A 21936-nucleotide genomic window follows, 5' to 3' on the forward strand; every position below is an offset into this window, starting at 1 on the left:
TTTCAGTTAAAAACTTGATCAGATGAAGAAATGGCTACATCTCTAATGGCTACATTTTCATACGTTAGGTGCACAGTACAAGGGCTTTCTTTACCTGGTACCCCTCCAGCATTTTCGTACTCTTGTTTTGTTTCGTCTTCACACAGACAGAACTTAACCAATAACGGTAGGCGCGGTATTGTCTGTTCCTACTCCTTCTTCTCATTGGTATTTGCAGAATCGCATCCCCTCAGGTTGTACGTGATTTTCAATACAGTGAGGTTATGGGAATATTTGTTGTCCCGATATCCTGCCACCATGCCTGCAGTTTTACATTTTGCTTGGTATCTACTGTATAGTCCCTAGTTGTCTCGACACCATAATATTTTAGTTTTTTGTAAAATATATATGTACGCTGCGCTGATTGTAAAATACTGTGGCTAGCTTATTTATCAGTATTTACAAGCTTGCAGTTACTGCAAACTCTATGTTCCAACTTAGCATCCCAAATACAATTTCTCTCTTCGCTCGATTTGTTGTGGCCGGAGTAGTGGTAGCAATGTCATACGTGGGAGGAGGCAGGGAAGGGATTGAGAAAAATATATGAGTTTGGATCTATTAGTACGGCGTCCATTTAGAGGGTTGAGGCGCCAACAATGGCGACCATTTAGAGAATAAAGAGGTTTTTGATCAGTTATATAGTGAAATCCATATAATCCCGTTTGCAGTCGAGGAATCCTAACCAGATAGGGAACACATAGTCAGTTAGAGGGGTTCATTTAGGGAGGTGTCACTGTACCAAAATAGTTAACCAAGCTAAGACCTAGTGAGTAGTGGTGGCACAGTATTACTTGTCGCCGGTTGTTTATTGAATTCTATGATGCAGTTCAAGATCGGCCGTGATCATAGATTGCCCAACAACCCCTGCAAAGCTCGTTCTACTTCCCACGCCATCTCAAGCAACACCACGCATGTATTTCTTTTTCACTGTTCATTTTGCAATCGGCTCTGAAGACCTCAAGAGACAACTGGATCGGCACGAATCACCATGCGCCTGAGCTACTTTGTAGTGGTGGGCTGTGCGGTTTTGGCTACAAACGGCGACAGCTTCGCTGATGGAACCGCGAGCAAGATTTCAACCGCCGTCAGTTCAGAAACGGCCTCCTTTACTGTTAAGGAAGGCAACTTTGTAGCAAATGTCACAATTGATGTCAAGCAAAGCGCCAACGCGGCCCAGTACCCGTAAGAGCGGGACTCAAACGACAACGACATCACGCAACATGCGACTTGCACCTCCACCGGCACGGAGGAGAGAGCGCTGGTCCCACCAGGGAAGCATTACACGCTGAAAGCGTCCTCAAACATTCCATCGCCTTCTTGAAGCACCTGCTTGGATATCGGACGATATTCATTCGAAGACTACAAACGAAAATACTCAAGTGGTAATGCGGGAGAGGTGCTTTTTTGAAAGGGTCATCGTACGTATACTAAGATATATACCGCAAAAACCGGATAGATGCAGCACTCGCAAAAATGCAGCCTCCGTATCGGTTGTATAGAAAACAGTAGCCAATCAGCGTTAACGGAGAGTTACCTGTCCCATCACCTCATCTCGTTTTGAACGAATCGTCAAAAGTTGATAGACTTGAAATTTGTAATCAAAGAGTTACCGTACTAGTTTGATTAAGTACGTTTGCACGAGATCTCAACCGTGAAGTGGAGGGCCGTACTGAACGAATGGCCCCGCCTTGTGAAACGCGTTGCGCACTGTGTCTTCGGTGATCCTCTCCCAGCCCGATATCGCGCGGCAGTACATGCCGTATCGACGCTCACCCGGTGTTATCTTGCGGGGTCTTACAGCTGGACGGTTCGAGTAGCACTTGCGAATGGGCTGTTTCAACGGCGCCATGACGCCAACATCCAGCGGCTGGGCCACCCCCGTGCAGCCGCCGGGCACGAACTGCACGGCCGTCCCAGTGCACGCCAGTGCATCGAGCACTTCCGCCATCTTGTGAACCTTCAAACTATCTAATATCAGTAGCGATGGCTCCGTCACGATAGGCTTCCACGCGTTTTCGATCCAGTCGAGCATGACTCGAAGATCGAACCACGCCTTTTCCTAGACCGAAAACGTGGCGTCTTCCTCCTCGCAGTAACTTCTGACCTCCCTCTCGACGTCACCACCAGGCTGTCCTTGGAACACAAAATGCGAACTTGCGCCCATCGGCCACAACAGTCACGGCAATGGTGCAGCGGTAGCTGTCGCTTCCTTCCGTCAGCATTGGCACGCGCGTAGCCCCAACCACCTCCACCGTAGTTCGTGAGGCCATCGTACTGTAAATGGACGTTTGGTCAATATTGAAAATGGTTCGTTTAGGCGCGCGGCCCAGGCGGGGGTCGAAACAGTGCTCCTGGGCGACTTTCAGCACCTCCGAGACAAACGAGAGCCTTGCTTCTTCTAGATCGCTTCTTGTCTTTCGTCCAGAGTAGGTGATGCGGCGAATCGTTAGGCCTTTGCGACGCATGAAGCGCGCGCACCACTGCAGCTGCGCGTCGACGCTTGTGCCCTCCATGAACGCCGGCGCCAGCTCCGCTGCCTTTGCGATTATCATGTCGCGCGTCACCACTTGTTCCTCCCGCCTCGCGTCCTTGATGAAGGTCACAACGGCGTCTTCGACAGGCGCGGACGGTGAGACTCGGCCGCTGTCTCCAAGTGTCAGCCTGTTTGCGCGAGACGGGTGGGCTGTTCCTCGGCGCTCCGACACAGCGATCAGCTTATTGAGCTTCCGCTGCCATGTTTGCAGCGTTGAGCGTTTGACATCGCGTAGCGTGTAAAACGCTTTTCTGGTCATGCCGTCCTCGGCGGCGGCGATGTACTCGAGCACGATTTGCAGCTTGAAAGCGTTGGTGTAGGACAGAGGAATTCGTCCCCTGGGCATTGTAGAGGTCGCGTGGGGTGAAGTGGCTTCGAGAGTTGGTTGATTCTGAAATGCCACGCGTCCAGCAGTGACGGCTGTCGAGCATCGCCGGCTCTCAAGTTCAACCGTAAAGTGATCCGTAATCTAAACTTGGTACCGTGTTTTGATCACATCAGGTTCTACTTGAATTTACTGCACCTATTGGAAAAATGCAGCACCATGCATTGTCTTATAGTAAAATGGTGCTGCATTTATCCGGTTTTTGCGGTAATGAGAGCACGAAGCTACTCCGGCTGACTGGCACACCAGATGGCTACCAATGGTTGCTATTAATAGTAGCACGTTGCTATCCACGACTTTTCAGCTAAGCATAGTGCTTTTTACGACATTTTAGAAAGTATTTTACGATAAGGCCAAAATGATGATTTTATGTGTATCGCTTTTTAAATTACATTTTTTTCTTATTAAGATTGTCACAGGTGAGGTTAACCAAGCAGCAACCGCTGAAGCCTCGACCAGTGGTGGCTGCGATGTTGAAACCTTCGCCAAACACGAAGCTGGCAGCTTGAAAGGCACGGAAGAGAGAGCATTGCGCATAATTTTCCTCAGACAATGGAACGGCATCCGGCAGCATTTTTGGTTGACAAAGCTAGAGGCAGTACGCAGCGACCATTCGGGGTGCCCGGACTGGTGGTCCGGGGGGCGCGCAGTTCCCAGGAGCGATAGGATGCCTGTATGACACTCGCTAAAACTATACGTCCGGTTTTTAAATTGGACTATCCTATTTTGTTTAAAAAGCAACTTGACACGGGGCTAGAATCAGAGGATTTTTTAAAAGTATTTATACTAAGTATATTTTTGACATTATCGTTTAACTATCCGCGGCCATCTCCTGCGGCTGCGAAGCAGCCGCAGCATCTGCCCGGTACATAAAGTATTGCGTTTCCAAGTAATAAATAGCAGTGAAAGTTTTTATTAAACTAAAAAAATGAAAAGCTGACCTGCAGCGTGTCGGTGCCTGAACTTGCGCCTGTGCCATCGACATTGGCTGACAACTACGTACTGAACAGCAAGTCTTTCAACTCCTTGGCAATGAGTTTTCCGCAACGTCCACGACTGCATCTATGGTCGCATCTGTTGCGCCTCGGAAGTCGGACAACTTCATTTATACGTCCACCAGAGCCTCAATTGCTTGAGAGACGAAACGAGCTCGTTGGGTAATTCAGTTAGTAGATTTCGCAGCTACTATATCGTGAATGCTGTTGTATTCTGCAGTAGATGCGGTGTTTTTAATAATGTGGTGCGATAGCTGCTAGAATGTCGTTCGATGACAAACTCGCCTGGGCCGCCTAATACAGTTCTTCGAACTGCGAATTGCTTGGCAGTGGTATGCTTAGGCCACCACTATCTGTGCTCGAATATCAGAGATGGGCTATTTAATCAAGCGCAACAGGTTGGGGGATCGCTTATTCACTTGGTGTTCGTGCGATAGAGTGCGATAATAGTTGTTTATTTCTGTTTCGCTTATTAATATGTAGTTTTTTTCTTAGGTAATGCTGGTCCATTCAGCTTTTTTTGTATTTGGCGCTGTCTGCTGATTGATTTCGGGAGCAATCGTGACGGTCCCTAGCTCGGGACTTCAATCGTTAACGCTTTGGACACTTTAGAAACACAGATTTCATTATACCAATCCACAACTAACAGACTTTTTGGAAAGTTACAAGTTTTTTGCCGCGGCCAAGCACAGGTCTTCGACCTGTGAATTAATAAAAGCGCTGCATTCCGCACCACTACTGGCACTAGTACCAGCAGCTGACCGCCAACGCGGCAACATTGGCTATCAGCGACGAAAACGTCAACATCAGTACTGTTTGAGCAGTCAAGTAGCCATTTGGCGTGTCACGTCAGCCGAAGCAGCTTCGTGCTCTCGGTCCTGTCAAAATAGTACCTCTTTGCATTACTGTTCGAGCAAACTTGGTCTTTTTGCTCGGGGTCAACTGCCCACGTTGGATACAAATCTTCAGTGGCTAGAAGACTCCAGTGATATGAATCTTGCCGTATCCCAGCAGGAACCTCAAAAAGGCGATAGGGTGTTTGAGGACGCTTTTCAGCGCGTAATGCTTCCCTGGTGGGGTCAACGCTCTCTCCTCCGTGCCGGTCGCTTGTTTGGTGAAGTCGTTGTCGTTCGAGTCACTACTTTCCGGGTCCTCAGCCTCGTTAGTACTTTGCTCGACATCAATCGTGACGTTTGCTACAAGGTTGCCTTTCTTGATGAGGACGGATGCCGTGTGCTCTTCACCGACAACAGATGGGCTCTTGCTCTTGGTTGCATCAGCGAGACTGTCGATAGTTGTAGCCAAAACACCGCAAGCCGCCAGAAAAAAGTAGCTGTGGCGCATGATGCTCGACACGATCCAGATCTGTCGATTACTTGAGGGCTTGAGGGGCAATTGCGATATGAGTTTGGATATTTATTTAACAAACAAGTTCTTTTGATTATGTGACATTAATGATGGGGACGTCAACCCAGTATACAGTACAGCTAAGTAGTCATGTGGACGTAAACCAGTTCTTCCAGCTAGGATGTAAACTTCCAGCTACGACTAGCTCTCTGGCGCATTTTGTACACGCATCCCACGCCATACCACTATTTAGAAACCAGTTAGAGAACTAAGGCGCGCTGTACATGCACGCTTCTCTCAGCGGTCGGTAACCACAAACTTTGGCAGTTGCAAAGTACGTGTAGCTTGTAAATCCTAGCACTGCGTAAGTAGCAACTTGCAACCCAGTCAAAACTCCTCCCACGGCATACTCTAACCTAAGGAATCCTATGATATATTGCGTTATGTTTCGTGACGAAAAAATAGCTAACGTTAATAAGTTCCGGTAAAACGTAGGTGCAGAGCCAGTTTTCTGCAATTTTTTATTTTTCCGGGTGGGTGCGTAAAGCTAACTAACGTGCATGGAGTTAGTAGCTGAACTTCTTCCAATACAGCGCGAGTTGCTTCAGAAACTGTACGGGGTGTTTGACGAAGTTTTTCAGCGCAAGTTTCATACCGGGGCTTATCAGCGCTCTTTCCTCCTCGTCAGAAAACCTGGCGGATTCTTGCTTGGTTTGCTTGTCATCGTCCGCGTCTTGAGGGTTGCTTGCTTGCCTGATCTCAACCGTAACATTCGCTACGAGATTACCTTCCTTGACAACAAACGATGTAGTTTGTTTCTGGCCTGCAACGGTTGGCATCTTGATCGCTGTGGCATCGGTAAAGCTATCGACAGTCGAAGCCACAACTCCGCACGTCACTACAACGAAGTAGGTTAGACGCATGATGCTTTCGGGGTGTTTTTTATATCGCTTGGGGGCTTGAGAGATAATTGCACAATGAACGGTGAGGCTAGAATGCGGCTGGTGCGGAGGCTAAACAATTGCCGGATGATTAACAGGAACTATCAAGCTGATCCCGAACTGTATCAAGGCTCTTGGACGGTCAGTTTATGCAGATCCCAAACTAGGTTCTTGCGGCGAAGAGCGGGGTTCCCGAGATATGACACAGCCTCTCCCTTGTCTAAGTCAAAGACAACCGTTGTCAGCGTCCAGCCCGATAAGTCGCCACGTTCGTGTGACAAAGTGTCGTGGAACACGGTCCAGGATTTATCTTCTTGATCACCGAGCACATTGAGCGCTTCATCAACTGTCGTGGGAGGGCTCAACTGACTGTATCGATGCAGGCGATGAAGACTGCTCTGGTACGGCGGCTGGGCCACGTGGAGACGTTGGTACTGGTTCGCGTGGAAGAAAGCCGAGACATTTCCCCCATCGCCGGCGTATTCGTAGATCACGTGACGGTCAAATGACGCCACCTCGATGTTCCACACACGCGGAGTACGCACGTCCATCAGCTGGAAACTGTGACCAGCAGCTTGACCCCTACGCGTGATGATTGCAACCGCATCCTCTGCGTCTTGAGCTGTCAGCAGGTCACGTGAAACGAAGCCTCTTCCAAGACCCCCGACAAAGATTTCGGCCGGCTGGACAACTGAAAAAATGAATGAATAAAACGTTAGCGTCAATCCCTCACTTTCGTCCGTAATATAAACTCGCAACGCTTACAATTTAGCGTGAACGCGACGCCGTTCTCGTTGAATCCGAAGGCGCCGGATGGGAGGTCACCCAAGTACGTGTAGGCCACAAACTTCGGTTCGTCCGCAATTTTCGCAATGACGATAGCCGTGCGATTCCCGTCGACCTCCCCGCTATCTTCATTGTGCGCCACCACATGCATTCCCCCGCCGGTCAGCACAACATCCGAGCACCTCAATTCTGGGTGGCGCTCTTCAGTAGGGAAAGCCTCGCTCTGGAAACTGGGAGGGATCGAATTGGAGAATTCCTCCACAATATTCTCAATGAAAACGGTCTCGAATGACACGCCGCTGCCCTCCGCCACACCTTCCAGCTCCTCCACGTATTCCTGCAACATCGCGTCACCATATTATTCTCAATATTCTGGATAATTTCGACAAATGAGTAAAATGTGTCGACACCCACGGGGAACGTAGCTCGATGCACTGCGAGGTATCGATCCAGCAGGTCGCGCCCCGCTGGCGTCTGTGCGAACGGCAGCAACAGCGTCTGCAGCTTGGAATTGAGCCGCATGCGATCCTGGATTTTGGTCCGGAAGCGCTCCCCCATTTGCCTCCCGAACTCGAAGTGCGAGTCCCCATTAAACTCGAAGATCTCGCCCGCGCACAAGCACAGCAGCAGCAAGGCGAACGCTAACAGCGCCAACCTCATGGATATCTCCGATCCCTCCCCCTTCAACTAAAAGAAATGGATATCACAAATGATAGGATATCCTGTTTCGGGGCCGTAATTTTGAAATAGCTCTTTTAAGGGCTTAAAAGCCAGAATGCAGGCCGGTAACAATGTCGCGCGACTGTTGCGAGAAATATCGTTCGATGGCCTAATGGCAGTTCTTGTAACTGCGAATTGCCAGCAAAACTAGTCCGGATGGCCATCCAACCCATTGTATCCAATTTAACACTTTGTGTAATATAAGCAGAGTTATTTCAAAATTACGAGCCCGAAACAAGATTTCTCCTACAGGAATCCCGAATTATCCAAATCGGAAACTTCTAGAACGCGAACGCGAACGTCCTTTCGGTGGCCAATCGGCTTCCAGCCACAGCGTCAGTATCAAAAATGTGTGCCAACCGTTCCAAGCCCAGAGTCGAACCGACCGCGAGAGCAGCAAGCGTCGACGTGTCAAGAAGCCCAAGAAGGTCGCAGCGCCGACCGACAAGCCCAAAGCATCCAACAACAATAAGGAGGTGGAGAAGAACCCCCCCAGTAGTGATCGACCTCACGGCCGAAGACCAGGAGCAAGACAAGGAGAACCGCCGCCAAGTTGAAGTTGACACCCCCAGTAGTGATAATCCGCCGGCCATGGACTTCCCCGCGCACCTCCAGTCTGACGACTACTTTGAGGTGCTGAACCTGCCGAGCTCGGCGTCGGAGGCGGACGTCAAGCGCGCCTACAGGAGGCTGGCGGTGCAGTGGCACCCGGACAAGAACCGCTCGAGCCCGCAGGCCGAGGAGTTCTTCAAGAAGATCAGCGAGGCGTACGAAGTTTTGAGCGACCCGGAGAAGAGGAAGCTCTACGAGAAGTACGGGAAGGACGGGCTGAATGGTGGCGGGGGTTCTGCTACCCCTCACTCGAGGGACGGGGAGGACCACTTCGCGTTTGGTGGCGGCTTCTCGACGCAGCACGCGCGCGACATTTTCGACGCATTTTTTGGCGGCCAGGACCCATTTGAAGCGTTCTTAGGGGGCGGACGACAGCGTCGCGGGTCGAGTCAGAGACGCGGGAGGTTTGGAGACGACCCCTTTGAGGCCATGGGCTTTGGCGGAATGGGGATGGGGATGGGAATGGGGCGTGGCTTTGGCAGTTTGGGAGGCGTGTCCATGATGGACTCGTTCTTTAGCGAAGGTTTCGGCGGGATGGAGGGAGCAGCAGGGAGTGGTTTCTTCTCGACGAGTACGAGCTCGTCGTCGTCGACGTTTACGGATCGCAATGGGCATGTGGTCACGCGGAAGACGACCACCACCACGGGAGCTGACGGTCGTACGGAGACCGTTACGGAGGAGTACCGCAATGGCAAGTTGGTGAACTCCACGTCGTCGACTGGCAGTCGGCTCGCGGATGCGGGGAGGATGCAGTTGGAGGGAGGAAGTGCAAGCAAGGCAAGCCAGAGCAACACTAACAGCCGCAGTTTCCAGCGTCGCGCGTCCAGCAACTCGCGCCCGAAGTAGAAGGAAAGAGGGCAGTTCAGATCGACCTGCTAACGGCCAAGTGTATCGCACGAGTAGATTAACGTAGAAGAAGGAGCCTGGTTAGTGGGGAATTGTCGTCGAGTGCTACGAGGAGCCAAACACGGCGGGAGCGGCGAGATAACGTAATATTTACCTTATGAAAGCTGTTGGTAGCGCGCATGTGCATCGATGAGGTGAATGTAGATCCTGCACATTAATACTACGCAAAAGCAATTGCATCGGAGTCTCCACAGTACTGTAGTTGCCTTTAGTTGATAAGACGTTTGTGAACCTAACCAGACGTGAGTTGCTGCTTGTGCTCAATCTCGCGCTGAATCGTCTGCATCAAGTAGTGGATGAAGTCCGAGACGCTTGGAGTCCGCGTCTAACACGTAAACACGAGCGTTAGGAGCTCTGACAACAAGAAGATATTTGTTTTCATTGCGATGCAATACCTGGACAAAGAAGGCGTGAGCTTGAAACGGAAGCTTACGCAGTGCACGTCCGCTGAATCCTTCCGCCATCTCTGCAGCTTGGAGCAGCTCCGTCGACAGCTCCAAATCTTCGCTGCCTGGTGGACCTGCCATCTGGCCCGCCGCTCGTTTCCTCGACGCTGTCTTCCTCACTAGCTCTTGATACATGCACAAAACCTGCGTGCTAGTTGGAATAATTCCCACACGTCGCAGTTCCTCGACACAGCTCCGCAGAATCTCATAGCGGGCGTGGCAGGATGGCAACCCAATATACCTGTCAGAGTTAACATGAATGTTAGTTCACGATAGTACTTTAAACAGTTTACAGCACTACGTACTGCTTGATATCAGCTCGGTCAACGAATGCCACATCGATAGCCTCAGTAATATTTGACGTAGTGAGGATCAGCACGTTTGAGTGGCGCTTCAGCGAGTCCAGCTGCGTCAGTAGAGCGTTGACGACACGAATAGCGTCCGATGGCTCCGATCCGCTCACAGCGGATTTTCGAGCTGCCGTCAGCGATTCTACCTCGTCTACATTTTCAAACCCAAATCGTTAGCACCCGCTGAATTAGTTAGTTGTTGACATGCGACGCAAACGCACCTATCAGCACGCAGATGAGCGATTCCTCGTCCTCCACCAGCTCCTGGATCTGCCTGAAGAGCTTCATCACCAGCTTTCCGCTCTCTGAAAACCACTACAATTACACGTACCACATACACGTACAAGCAACCGTTATACGTCAGTCTATCTATCACAGTCACATTCAAAAGCCACGTTGTACCTTGCTGAACAAGCTGTGCGCATTAATCTCCAGGAGAACCGCGTTCCGGTATCTGCACACCACACAATGACGCTTAACACTCAACACAACGATACACAGACCCACCAAATCCCACCGCTGCACCAACCTGGACGAGAGTCGAACGCTGAGTTTGTGGGCAAGCGCCTTGCACAGACTCGTCTTCCCTGTTCCGGGTGGGCCATGCAGCAACACCACTCGGTTCCACGAGATGATGTGCGGGTTCACCTTGGAATCCGAGAAGAGCATGGCCGTCATGGCGTAGTCCAGCACGTTCTTCTTCACGGCCGTGTCGAAGATCAGCGAGTCCCAGAGTCCGTCGAAGCTGCACGCAGGAAGAATCGTCTGCTGACACGTCGTCACATTCTCGTCATCGTCTGCAGTCTCCTCCGCCGGCGCTTCCTACCACATAGCAGCACCAAAGCATCATCAATAAAATATTTATCTATCTCAAGATGTCTTACAGCAGTAAATGCACTCACATGACTCAGCTTGAAGACGTGCACGAACATTTGCGCCTCGGAGCGTGGCACCCCCGCGCCATTGGCCTCTTCACTCTCGTCCCCGTCGAATTCCGTGATGTCGACGCGCTCCACGTGTACCGCTAATGGGGAATTCTCGCCCAGTATGACAGGGCCTGCGATAGATTAATAAAAATATTGGTGCTAGGTATTCAAGTGTAGAGCTACTTGGTACTGCATGGTGGCGCGTACCTTTGGTGAAGAGTGCGCACGTCGCGCCCAAGTGCTCTGCGACGGCGGATCTCACTTGCTCATAGTCAGCGACGCTCTCTTGCTTCACGCACACCTCCACTGCGCATACACCGGGTGTTTAAGCGGAGAATGCAGCACAGAAGAGACGGCAGGAGGACGTACCGTGCACTCGGCGCAGCGGCTCCATGTCAACCAGTAACTATAAAATATGAAAGTTGTGGTTTCGAATCCGTCATATTTTATATTGTGTAGCCATGTCCCGATTTGGCTACGCATGTTGCAGTTTGTCAAACGTTGAGCATGTCTGAAGGCACGGAGGTGGCGGCTGCTAAAGAGGAAGATGCAACGCAGTCGAGTACTGCCGACTCCGCAATGAAGAGCAGCGGCGAGTCGGGAGTCCGCCGGTTGTCCGTGGATCCGCTACTGAAGCGCCGGTCGTCCTCCTCCCTGAGCACCATCGCTGACATTGACTTGGCCGATCACTCGCTGCTGGACGTGCTCACTCAAGCAGCCACGGACATTCTAGCCTCCATCCCAGCGCAGCGATGTATAGTGTACATTTACGACAAAGCTGCGCACCTGCTGAGACCGCAGGTGGTCGTGGACTGCGACGACAAAGACTCTGACGACGGAGAAGCAAAAGAAGACAAGCCCACGGAGGCTATCCCCGCTATTAGCGAAGACACAGCGGAGATGAAGACCGAGAGCAGTACTAGCAATAGCGAGGATGGGAGCGAGAGCGACGATGCAGATAAGTGCCCACTTGTCAGCTTCCCGCCGGTGGTGGGCATGGTCAGCTCGTGTTTCCTCCAGAGACGCTGTTTGCGGATGCAAGAGCCCAACCCGGTACGACCAAACACGTATGAGCTATCATCTCTGATATCCTAACATCTGAGCTTTGTATTGTGTTGCAGCACCGCACTTTTCATCGGGAGTATGATGCGCCGAAAGACATGCAGGTGGACTCAATCCTCTGCGCCCCCATCATTCTGTACCACCGCGCCACCGCAGTCATCCAGGTGCTGTACTGTGCGGCTTTCACCGCAGTGTTTTAACACTGGAATCTAACGTAGGTATTGTGTGGCGCAGTTATTGAATCGTTTGGACACAACAGGAGAGCGGGCATTTGAAGAAGCGGAACGCTCTGCAGCCCCGCAAGATTCCCACAATGAATCGAGCAGTGAGGTCAGGCTGCGGCGGCACAAGACAATCAAAGTGATCGTGAAGACGGGCTTCTCAACCAAGGACGAGCAGAAGCTGCTACATTTTACCACGCATGTCGCGGTGAGCTTACTTGAGTCCAGCCAGCCATTCGTATAAGCTACTACTAACCTCTTGGTTGCGAATGAACTTGTTTTCGCAGCAAACTATCGAAATCAACACGAAGAAGCTCGCAAACGGCCGAAACCACGCGATAATCCGTGAAGTCAAGGCGAGGAAGGCGCTTGACCTGCTCAACGCTCTGAACGGCAACATCGTCACCCGAGTTAACAGCACAGAGCTGGTCATGCCAGCAAACATGGAGGAGCACACGGGACGCAGCGTCTACATTCGCCGTGCTACCCTCGCCAGGTTGCCTTCTCAAAAAGAAGTCTTCACGGATATGCTGAGTGCACTGGTCGTCATCATGCGCTTGCAGGCGATGTTTCGAGGGCGTCGCCAGCGACGACATGACAAGTTTACCGAAGAGCTGGAGAAATTCAGGAAACAACGCGAGCTGATGCGAACGATGATAGTGATGCAACGTGTCGCTCGATCTCCAGACGAGCCCAAACATAAAGCGAAGTACCTTGTCACCCGTGTGAAGGAGGATTCATCACGTGAACGAATGCGCCCTGAGAAGCCTCCTCGACCCCCAAGCACAAGCAAACCTCCGACGCCAAGTACTCCACGCCGGCCTACGCAGCAACCGGTGCTACTTCAGCCACGGCCACCGACGGAGCCAACTCGAACTCAGAGAAGAAAAACGAGCGCAATAACAATTCAAAGGGTTGTCCGCCAGCACCAAGAGAGACGGCGAACGCAGCCACCGCCTCGTATTCCGACCCCCGCAAAGCTGTCCCAAGAGACTGCCAGTGCCGTGAAAGTACAGTCATTCGTGCGCGGAAGTCTGGTGCGAAAGAGGTTGCGGACGCTCCTCGAGCGCAAGGGTCCACGGATAATCTGTCTGAGAATCGCGTCGACGACAACTGCGAGTGTTTCGAATCAAACCAACCACGAGAGTTCTAGCCCAGTCAAGCTACGATCACAAACGAGCGTCTACGCGATGCCCGGACGATTGCGTAAAGATCACCAACGTGGTCGAGTACTGCGCGACGCTCAAGATGATACCTTCGATGACGATTCTCCGTTATCAACGTCTAACCAAGGCGTCGCTGTTGAAACCCGGAGACTCGTCGCAAGTCACAAGCCCGATGAAAATCAGCGCGTGGCCAAGTCTCCTACACGGCGGTCGAAGCCGCGTTGGGATCGCTTGGTGTCTGCAGTGGTTTGGGAGACGTCGCCAAATCTGGGGCTCGAGCTGACTCCGCCCGGCGTTGAGTTCGTGAAACACAACAGATCGAATGCAGGTGCCGCTTCCACATATCGACAGAGCGACAAAGTGAGCTCTCGTCGCTCCACGTCGATGGCAACCGCACCACCGAGCAGTAAAGACGACAAGTCGAACGTGAGGTTCCCCGCTCTCACCTCGCGCTTGCAATGCGAGTCAACAAAGAGCTCGCTCTTGTGCTGCCTTCTACCGGCGCAAACGAAAAGGTTGTCGAGCGGGTTTGCGCCGCTGGCTGTGCGTCCGATCGCCCAGGTCGGCCGCGAAGCTTTCGAAGCAATACGACGCACGCAGAAGTTGTCGGCGCCGATAGCTGCAACACCTGACGCTGTGGCTTGAGCCGATCTGCTGCAATTGGTGCCGCTACGAATGACGTGGCACGGGGTAGATTCAACTTGCCGTTCAGCTTGCTGATCAACAGCTTCAACAGCAACGATCCGTCTCTTCGAATCGATTAATGGGGCTTCAACAACGGATTAATCGGCCAAGCAGCGGCGACGCGAGGTGGTGCAACGCCTGAAGGAGATCGTTCTAAGCACCGAGCAACTTGAAAACTATTTGAGCCCACGAGGGCGAGCGAAAGACGAAATCGGCAGCGTTGCTGCTGAGCTACAAGGCCCAACACCATGAGCAACTTGGCGCGAGCGAATCTTGCTGCCGTCGAACGAGCGCCGCGTCACGTGCCGCGAAATATCACCACCGGTGTCCCAACGCGCAAAGCGAATGCAACCTCCGGCTCTCCTCGCTGCATGGCCACCCCCAAGACACCGGTACAGTATGCTCGCTTTGCCTAGCCTGGATGCAGCGCTGAAGCCATCTGAAAAGGCCCGAGTGCACGTTTCCGTGCCGCCACGTGGGATTTGTCTTGGCTGGATGGAGCCTGCGATTTGCAGCACTCGCGCGCAGCTTCAGTGACAGCTTGAAGCTGCCTGCGAGTGCAGCGTGGACCACTGCGGCCGCGAGCCCTCGGCCGGCGGGGGAGGAAACTGCCGCCCGGGTGCGTGGCCAAGCCTGGTCTGGCAGCCCGGGACAATATTATCAATGCCCGCGTGGCCTTTATTAGCTAGGCAGCGACCAGCCTCGATGCGAACCGCTCGATGCGCATCAAAGCTGCCACGCACTTCGGATACCGTACCGTAGCGCTCCATCTCCCTCGTATCTGATACAAGGTCAAGTCGGTCCTCTGGTGACGAGCTCGCCATCATCCCGAGCGCGGCGAACCGAGCTGCGGCTGCGAGAAGCTGGCTTCAGCAGCCAGCCAGCCCGTCCATCCAGCCCTGTCCTCCGCCAGGTCCAGGCAGCGGAGACAGCGCAACAGCAGGCACATGGCGAGCGTCGAGCACTTTCGTCAACGAAGCAGCGACTACGGGCACCGGACGATGTGCGGCACTGATTGTACCACCGAACGGCCTGCCGACCCGCGGAACCGGTTTCGGTTTCGGTAACCCCTCTTTTCCGCCAATGGCAACGCGTTCCCTCTTCAACTCGATCTCGACTTTCACGGAAACCGTGGCAAAGACGCTGCGCTTGCTGTTTGTGCCGAGATTCGGCCCGAGAAAGGGGGGCTGGAGCCGTGTTGTTGGGCGCGTCCAGAAAGCAAAAAGAGCGAGCGACCAGAGGGCAACAAGGTGGAGGCTGTGGCTGTTGGCTTGAGCTTTCGACTCTGGCTGTTGGCAGGCAGGCAGGCGACTCGACTTGCCAAAAAGGCACCAACCGACACTTTTTTTGAGGGGTGCCGGAGGACCATCACTCTTGCTTTCCGCACTCTCCGACTCACACAGTGCAGTGATTGAACCATGGCGCACATGTTGGAGGCGCGCATGATGTCGCGCAAGCCGTCGTCCTCGAGCATGACGGCGGCGGTGCGCGGCGGCAGCAGGCGCAAGTCGTCCATCAGCGGGCCGTCCTCGGGCGGCAGCACGGTCTCCAGCACGCCGCGCAGCCGGCGGCCGTCCATCTCGCGCGCCGCGGGCGGCAGCGCGTCGTCCAACCTGGCGGCGGCGGCCGCCAACTTCGGCTCGGCCGCGGCCACGCCGCGCAAGACGCGCCCCAAGAGCAGCGCCATGGCCACGCCCAACCTCATCGACCTCAAGACCATCACGGCCGAGGAGGTGGAGTGGGAGGGCTACCTCTACAAGCAGCGCAAGATCGTCAAGAGCTGGACGCCGCGCTACATCACGCTGCAGAACCGCACCGTCTCGGTCTACAAGTCCAAGAACCACGCGCTGGCCAAGGAGCAGCACCGCGGCCGCTGGGTCATCAAGCAGATCCTGAGCTCGCTGCCCTCCGCGGGCTTCGGCGGCTCCAAGCTCAAGCCCGAGGAGCTGGGCTTCAGCTTCCTGGCCACGAACGGCAACCTCATCCACTTCATCGCCGCCTCGGGCGTCGAGAAGGCCATGTGGATGCACATGATGCAGCTCAGCCTGCACAACACCACGGCCAGGGAGGCCTCGCTGCTCCACCAGGGACGGCCGCGCGACGGACCGGCCACGCCCACGCCCACGGCGGCGCGCTCGGCGGAGGAGGTCGTGTCCATCGAGTCGTCCATCACCACGCACTTGGCAGAGAAGTTCCTCAACGACCTAGCGCACCTGCTTACAGCCACGTCGCCGGACAACGTCATCGAGCGCCTACCGTCCTTCCTGCGCCAGCTGAGCAAGGACGTGGAGCTGCTCTTCGACCTGGAGACGTGCGAGACCACGCAGCCGTCCTGCGTGTTCAAGGGCATCTACCACGGACGCGAAGGTTTCGTGCACTTCGCCGCGCTGTACGCGAGCAAGTACCTGCTGGCCACGGATGTGAACGAGGAGGTCGCCCACAAGGCCGACGATGATGACCACCACGCCTTCGGCTATTCGGGACACCGTCTGATTAACACCGTGTCGGGCTCGACGACTGAAGGCAAGTTTGGACTGCAGATCACGTTCACCCCGGCGCGGCGTATCTCTCGTGTTGTGTTGTCGTTCCGTCAGCGCAGTGCATCGGCAACGAAGACACGCCGTGTTACGTCCAACCCGATGGTGATTGCGGAGCACCCGGCGTGCTTCCACCAGTACTGCCTCACAAAGCGTTCGCTGGCGTTGTCGTTCTCTGACTTCGACGTTGTGGGAGTGCTGGGCCAGGGTGGTTTCGGTACCGTGGTGCTGGTGCAGCGCCACCTGAACCCGGACGAGTACTTCGCTATCAAAATTATTGACAAGCAGTCAGGAGCTGAGAGTGCGCTCAAGGAGCGCCGCATCTTGTCTGGCGTCCGCCACCCGTTCCTGACGTGCTTGCGTTTCGCTTTCCAGACGCAGACCAAGCTTTATCTCGGTATGGACTACTACAAGGGTGGCAACCTGTATTTGCATATGCATTCCTCGAAGATGGACCCGAACGTGTCGACGAGCAGTGGCCGGCGTTTCACGGTCGAGCGCGCTCGCTTCTACGCGGCAGAACTCGCTATTGCACTTTCATACTTGCACGCGCACGGTATCATCTACCGTGATCTCAAGCCGGACAACATCATGCTGGACAAGACTGGCAACATCCGCCTTGTGGACTTTGGTATTTCGAAGCAGCTTCGTCTTGAAGGAGAACCGGGTAGCCACAACTACTCGCAGGCCGGAACGCTCGCTGGTTCCCCTGCATACATTGCCCCGGAGCAGTTGCTGACGCAGAAGCCGCAGTATGGCATGGAAGCGGACTGGTGGAGCTACGGCGTGTTGCTGTACGAAATGCTGACCGGAAGCACTCCGTTCTTTGACCCGAACATCTCGCAGATGTATAAGAAGATTCAGACTGCGGATGTCAAGTACGAGCGGTACCCTCCGATCGACGAGGATGCTATCGATCTGATGCAGAAGTTGTTGGTTCGTGATCCTGCGGAGCGCATTGACATTGACGGTGTGCGTGCACACCCGTTCTTCGCTACCATCAACTGGGAGAAGCTTGAGCAGAAGGAGGTGGAGCCGCCTTTCATCCCGCCTACTGAAGAGTTGATGCAGAACGTGCACGAGCACTTCCGTAACATGAACGTGGACGAAACCATTGGTGAGAACCCCAAGGCTGTCAACGGAAAGAAGGCATCGACTGTCGCAAACGCCAGCGATGAGTCGCACTTTGATGAGTTTAGTTTTGCGTACGACACGACTCGCGATACGTTCGATGACCTGTCGATGGCCGACGAAGGCTGGCTGGTGCGGCAGCTGAAGGAAGGCGCGGCAATGCGTGGCCGGTTGAACGCCAGTGACAACGACCCCGTGACGGACGAGTTGGGCAGCGAGGACGAGACCCCGCACCCGATTCTGAACGGCCAAGACAGCAGCGAAAGCGATGAGCCGGAGGTCGAAGTCACCAGCATCTAAGTGGAGCGCAGGCGCTCCGAGGAGATGAAGATTGTGTTTTGAAGCAGAATTGAGTGAACAAAACGAATAGCCCGACACATGTATGCACCGCGGAAGTCGGCACGGGTCAGAGCCGCAGCACATTAGATAACGAAAAATATTTTGTTTCACAACTCCTGAGCAGAGCGGCGACCTACGTTTCCCCTCATTAACACGGCGTTCATCAGACACGAACTCACAAATGTAGCGAAAATGGGTCACATATTACGCATAATCTACAAAGCTACTTGCTGCTACAACTTTTGTGCGTCCACTTCAAGCTACAGTTCTCTGTTTCTTGCGGGCAGGGGTAACACTGGGGCTCACGCCGTCTTGCTCAGTGTCACTATCCACAACGAGTGGAGGGGGGCCACGGCCGTGGCGCATGGGCTCGTTGACAGCACGGTTAATCAAGGCCAAGTCCTGCAAACAGCAACACGTCAGATCTTGGAACCGACGAGATCGATGAAAAACACGTAACTCAGTAACTTACCCGAGCCGGACTCTCGCCAATGGCGTAAAGGGCATGGGAGCGCGGCGTCAGCTGCGAACGCCGATCCAAGCGCACTTGTTGCAGCGGCGACATGTACACGTTCGAGGATTTAACGCGCTTGGGCGACGACTGGTGCATCGATACCGGCAGCGTTTCCACTTCCGCCGAGGTGAACATCTGTAGCGCTGACACAGCCGGCGACGAAACAAAAGGCGACGATCGCACGCCACGGCGATTGGGACGGGGTGGCGTGCTAGGAAGCACGCTGCTTCTGTCGTTGGCGCCGGTTGACGAACTGCTTTGAGCTTTGAGCAGCTTCTGAACAGCTTCCGACGCGGCTTGAGCGATACTTTCCGCGTCGGACGTGGATGTGGCTAGCCCCATAGCACCGTTGCTGCCTTCTCGTCGAGGAGTAAAGCCTGGGGCAACCGCTTGAGGCACCCCTGAAGCTTCAGCCACAACCGCGTCTGCGGCAGCCATTTGCGACTCCTGGCACTGAAACTGGAGAATGAAGGCCTTCATCGGCGTAATGTAGCAGCGGTTGTAGAACTTAATGATATCTCCACGCGAATGCTCGCTGTCAAGCTTGATACCGTGCGTCACTCCTTCTCCATTACGCGAAGAAACCAACGGGCTCCCACCCGTTGCATTGGTGCCAGTAGGTCCTTGTCTGTTGAGCTGCTTGTAGGATGCCAGCAAACGCTTGAATGACATCGTTGACGCAGCTTGGGATACATTCGGGCCACGCGAAACCTTGCACACGGCATAAATATTACACAACACGATCAAATCCAAGTGGCGGTCCCTCAGAAGGTAGTGGTGGGATGTGATGCACTCCTTCACTGCAGTCCAGATCTGGTTTTGGTCCGTAGAGTCCAAGCCGAGAAGGTTGCAAAGCTGGTAAATCCTGGAAGCCGCACGCGAAAGCACCATACGGAAAAAGAGACGCAGTACGGGGGCATGTCCTGCTGCCCCACTCGGAGTTCCGACGCCGTTTCCATTCAGCCGGTCAGTCAAATTCGGGGTACTAGGCGATGCAGCTGAGAGCGGGGTTCCTGGAACAGACGTGGGCGGGCGGCGAACACCCGCAAGGAGCTGATAAAGCGCCGAGTCGGATCGCCACACGAGAGAGTCCAGAATGCGGTTCTTCACGTCTCCCATGTGCTTCTTCAACGCTGCAGGGAGTTTTGGTGCGTACTTGACAAAGCTCTCGCTGGTCGTAACGAAGTGAAAGGCATTCACGCGCAGGTGGTCGAGCAGGAACGGGTACGAAATCGTGATGAGCGAGTGAGCTTTGAGCACGACCTCAGCGCTGCACGCGAACAATGCCGCTAGAAACACCTCGTTGTTGAGCAGCTTGGAAAAGTCGTTGTTGCGTAGTCGTTCGCGTTCCGAAACCAGCAACGGCTCGAGGACGCGGTAGAACAGCACGATGCTCAGGTTTTTCGTGCGCTTGAGGCTATCATCTACGCCCGAAGAATACGATGCGTTCCGTCCGCTACCATTTTCGTCTGCGTTGTCATCTGGGCCATCATCCATCATCATAACCGTCGAGCGCACTCTTCTCGAGCTTACGCGGGTTGCTGTCCGAGCTGCAAGCAGCAGATCTGAATGTTCCCCCAATACACGAATGATACGCTCTGTTGGGTCCACTGCACAATCCGAAAAGAGCCCACGAAGTCGCGGAGTCACGGGAGTCAGCATCGTACTTGACAAGGTCTCACGTACCCAGTTGCTCGTCTCCACAGCCGCACTAACAGGAGTGCGCATGGAGCTCGGCGATGGCCGGGGACTGATGCCAGGAGGAAGGAATCGAGCGCCTCCTGGTGAGCCTTGCCACTGCCATGAATGCATCAGAGGGGAATTGATTCCACGACCGTGGAATGGTTGCTGGTGGTGGCGAGGAGGGGTCATGGCTCCACGCGAAGACGGGGTACTGGCACCGGTCTCTCGTCTCCGTGCCATCATATTGCGACGAACTGGAGACAGCATCGCATGCGCCGCGCTTCGACTGGTACTCAACCTGCCACTTGAGCCCGTAGTCGTTGTTGTGCCCGCTCCTCCATTACCAGTATCCGCGGGTTTCGCTCCCATAATCGCACGACGAATGCGAGCATCCAAGAAGAACCGCTCATCCAGCTTCCCGCAGCCATCCAGGTAATCCTCCTTGTATCTGTCCGAAAGTCTCTCCACATTCGCTTCCAGCACCGCATCAGCGAACAGCGTCATACTCAGCACGCCATTCTCCCCCTCCTCCCTCTGCAGCACGTCTTCATCTTTCAGCTGCTGCAGTACAAGCCCCAGGTGTTCAGACGCGCGCGAAACGTCCGCCGGATCCACTTTCGGCGCCGCGCACAGCGCCTCGAGAATCTGCGCGCTCGTCTTCACCCCCGCTGCAGGCTTGACCGGCGACGCCTTGCCATCTCCAAGTGCGCCCATGGCACTGAGCGCCGCCGCCACTTCGGCCTCCACCGAGGCCTGCGACGCCTGCGCATTGGTCACCACCAGGTGCAGCGTCGCCAGCAGCAAGTTGTACAGTTGTCCCAGCCCCGAATAATGCGCGCCCAGCCTCCTTTTCGCCAAGAGGAACAGCAGCCAGCCTCCCTCGAACAGCTTCCGGTGGCGCGCCCTCGTCTTAGTCTCCGTATGCTCTTGGCCCTCCTCCTCCAGTAGCAGACTCCGCTCGGGCTCTGGATCGGTGTGGACGACGCCCCTCGCTCTGCTCTTGGGCGCGAGCGCCTCCCACAGCACGCGGTACTTCTCGAAGAGCAGCGTGGCGATCGTGAACTCCTCCTTGAGCAGCGTCGTGGCCGCCAGCAGCTCGGGCTCCAGCAGCAGCCGGTTGAAGAGGCTCGTGAAGTAGAGCAGGAACTCCTGCAGCCCCACACCCGCCTCGGCCAGCAGCTGCACCAGGTCCCACCCCAGCGCCTTGTCACTATGTGCCGGGCGCTTGTCCTCCTCCGCCTGCTCCTGCTTGATCTCCTGCGCCATCCCCGTGGCCACGACGGCCACCAGCGCCCAGATCTTGTCCGGCTCGCTGTCGCCGCTGCGCGCGTTGCTCTCGGCCGCGCCTGCCATCGGCGCGGCCGGCAGGATCTGGTCGTAGAGGCCCTGGGCCTTCTCCAGCAGCGCCGCGTCCGCGCGGATGCGCGCGCAGGCGCCAGTCGCCGCCGACGCCGACTCGAAGAAGCGGCTCAGCGTTCCCGCCATTTCGAGGCTTCAAGGGCGGAAGACTTTTGACTGCTGAGAGCTAAAACAGCGGGAAAAAAGTATTCGTTCTTGCGGGTCGGGGACCTGTGAAACGTTATAATGTGGACGAACTATGGCTGCCGTGGAGA

At 54.5% G+C, this 21936-nt stretch overlaps 8 protein-coding genes across 8 annotated transcripts; 3 read left to right on the plus strand and 5 right to left on the minus strand.

Moving 5' to 3' along the window:
* Positions 1 to 1684: 1684 nt before the first annotated feature.
* PHYSODRAFT_492561 (hypothetical protein) lies at positions 1685 to 2071 on the minus strand (the record flags this gene model as incomplete). Its single annotated transcript, XM_009523637.1, has 1 exon — positions 1685 to 2071. The coding sequence occupies one exon, from the start codon at positions 2069 to 2071 to the stop codon at positions 1685 to 1687; it is 387 nt and encodes a 128-aa protein (XP_009521932.1).
* Positions 2072 to 4924: 2853 nt separating this feature from the next.
* On the minus strand, positions 4925 to 5296 carry PHYSODRAFT_297859 (hypothetical protein; the record flags this gene model as incomplete). The annotated part of the gene is made up of 1 exon (XM_009523638.1): positions 4925 to 5296. The coding sequence occupies one exon, from the start codon at positions 5294 to 5296 to the stop codon at positions 4925 to 4927; it is 372 nt and encodes a 123-aa protein (XP_009521933.1).
* A 1069-nt stretch (positions 5297 to 6365) lies between these two features.
* PHYSODRAFT_493438 (hypothetical protein) lies at positions 6366 to 7548 on the minus strand (the record flags this gene model as incomplete). The annotated part of the gene is made up of 3 exons (XM_009523639.1): positions 6366 to 6931; positions 7006 to 7363; positions 7441 to 7548. 3 exons carry the CDS (start codon positions 7546 to 7548, stop codon positions 6366 to 6368), a joined length of 1032 nt encoding a protein of 343 aa, XP_009521934.1.
* Positions 7549 to 8094: 546 nt separating this feature from the next.
* PHYSODRAFT_494216 (hypothetical protein) lies at positions 8095 to 9204 on the plus strand (the record flags this gene model as incomplete). Its single annotated transcript, XM_009523640.1, has 1 exon — positions 8095 to 9204. The coding sequence occupies one exon, from the start codon at positions 8095 to 8097 to the stop codon at positions 9202 to 9204; it is 1110 nt and encodes a 369-aa protein (XP_009521935.1).
* A 795-nt stretch (positions 9205 to 9999) lies between these two features.
* On the minus strand, positions 10000 to 11293 carry PHYSODRAFT_490984 (hypothetical protein; the record flags this gene model as incomplete). Its single annotated transcript, XM_009523641.1, has 6 exons — positions 10000 to 10211; positions 10282 to 10375; positions 10463 to 10514; positions 10590 to 10882; positions 10963 to 11097; positions 11237 to 11293. Coding segments are annotated over 6 exons (843 nt in total), but the record flags the coding sequence as incomplete, so codon positions are not given.
* A 689-nt stretch (positions 11294 to 11982) lies between these two features.
* Positions 11983 to 12513, plus strand: PHYSODRAFT_491710 (hypothetical protein; the record flags this gene model as incomplete). Its single annotated transcript, XM_009523642.1, has 3 exons — positions 11983 to 12039; positions 12108 to 12212; positions 12283 to 12513. 3 exons carry the CDS (start codon positions 11983 to 11985, stop codon positions 12511 to 12513), a joined length of 393 nt encoding a protein of 130 aa, XP_009521937.1.
* A 1854-nt stretch (positions 12514 to 14367) lies between these two features.
* On the plus strand, positions 14368 to 15394 carry PHYSODRAFT_297864 (hypothetical protein; the record flags this gene model as incomplete). The annotated part of the gene is made up of 3 exons (XM_009523643.1): positions 14368 to 14516; positions 14567 to 14738; positions 14882 to 15394. The coding sequence occupies 3 exons, from the start codon at positions 14368 to 14370 to the stop codon at positions 15392 to 15394; spliced, it is 834 nt and encodes a 277-aa protein (XP_009521938.1).
* A 1187-nt stretch (positions 15395 to 16581) lies between these two features.
* PHYSODRAFT_354183 (hypothetical protein) lies at positions 16582 to 21902 on the minus strand. Its single transcript, XM_009523644.1, has one exon. The coding sequence runs from the start codon at positions 21806 to 21808 to the stop codon at positions 18587 to 18589; it is 3222 nt and encodes a 1073-aa protein (XP_009521939.1). The 5' UTR covers positions 21809 to 21902; the 3' UTR covers positions 16582 to 18586.
* Between the last annotated feature and the right edge of the window lie 34 nt (positions 21903 to 21936).

Source organism: Phytophthora sojae (assembly GCF_000149755.1).
Source record: "Phytophthora sojae unplaced genomic scaffold PHYSOscaffold_3, whole genome shotgun sequence".
Classification (NCBI taxonomy): domain Eukaryota; phylum Oomycota; class Peronosporomycetes; order Peronosporales; family Peronosporaceae; genus Phytophthora; species Phytophthora sojae.